The sequence below is a fragment of the Eimeria mitis genome, genomic scaffold, assembly GCF_000499745.2.
Source record: "Eimeria mitis Houghton genomic scaffold, Emh_scaff1871, whole genome shotgun sequence".
NCBI lineage: Eukaryota > Apicomplexa > Conoidasida > Eucoccidiorida > Eimeriidae > Eimeria > Eimeria mitis.
The window spans coordinates 7,849-8,293 of record NW_013570194.1 but is presented as its reverse complement, the minus strand read 5'-3'; the positions used below and the strand labels follow the sequence as shown (position 1 = coordinate 8,293).

Sequence of the window (445 nt, the reverse complement as noted above, 5' to 3'; positions counted from 1 at the left end):
TCCAGAGGTGGAAGGCGCTCCAAGATCCGCTGGTCGTGGTGGGTGTGCATACGAGGTTTGCTGGTACTTCCCTCTCACTGTAATAGATTCGCGGATATCGGGACCACTAGTAGTAGGCGTCAGTTTTGGTGGACCAGGGTCCGTATCAACTGGCTCTCCCAACGGGAATTCGTCATCGTCAAATACCCAGTCGTCGGGGGAAGACGCAGGCCTGTTTTCTGACAACACTGCGTGGAAGAAATCTAAAGGGTCAGACTCACTCCCCCCTGACGTTGGACCTCGTTTTAGGCCAGCAGTGCTTGAAGACGCCCCTGGAGCCGCTTCGAGTGCTGAAGCGTCAGCAGGCAACCCTTGGGCGCCCCCAGCATCCTCCTCAGGGTCTTCAAGATTACCTGACAGTGCCTCCAGGGCTTCACTTTCTCCCTTCTCATCCGAGAGCCAAAAG

The 445-nt window shown here is 56.2% G+C and overlaps 1 protein-coding gene across 1 annotated transcript in view; it reads right to left on the bottom strand.

Annotated features, from left to right (window-relative positions):
- The window catches only part of EMH_0044940 (uncharacterized protein), a gene marked incomplete at both ends in the record, with an annotated part of 1,413 nt that overhangs the window by 105 nt on the left and 863 nt on the right, over positions 1-445 (bottom strand). The window contains one exon of the mRNA XM_013496017.1: positions 3-445. Coding sequence (XP_013351471.1) covers positions 3-445 — 443 coding nt within the window. The remainder of the gene's footprint in view (positions 1-2) is intronic.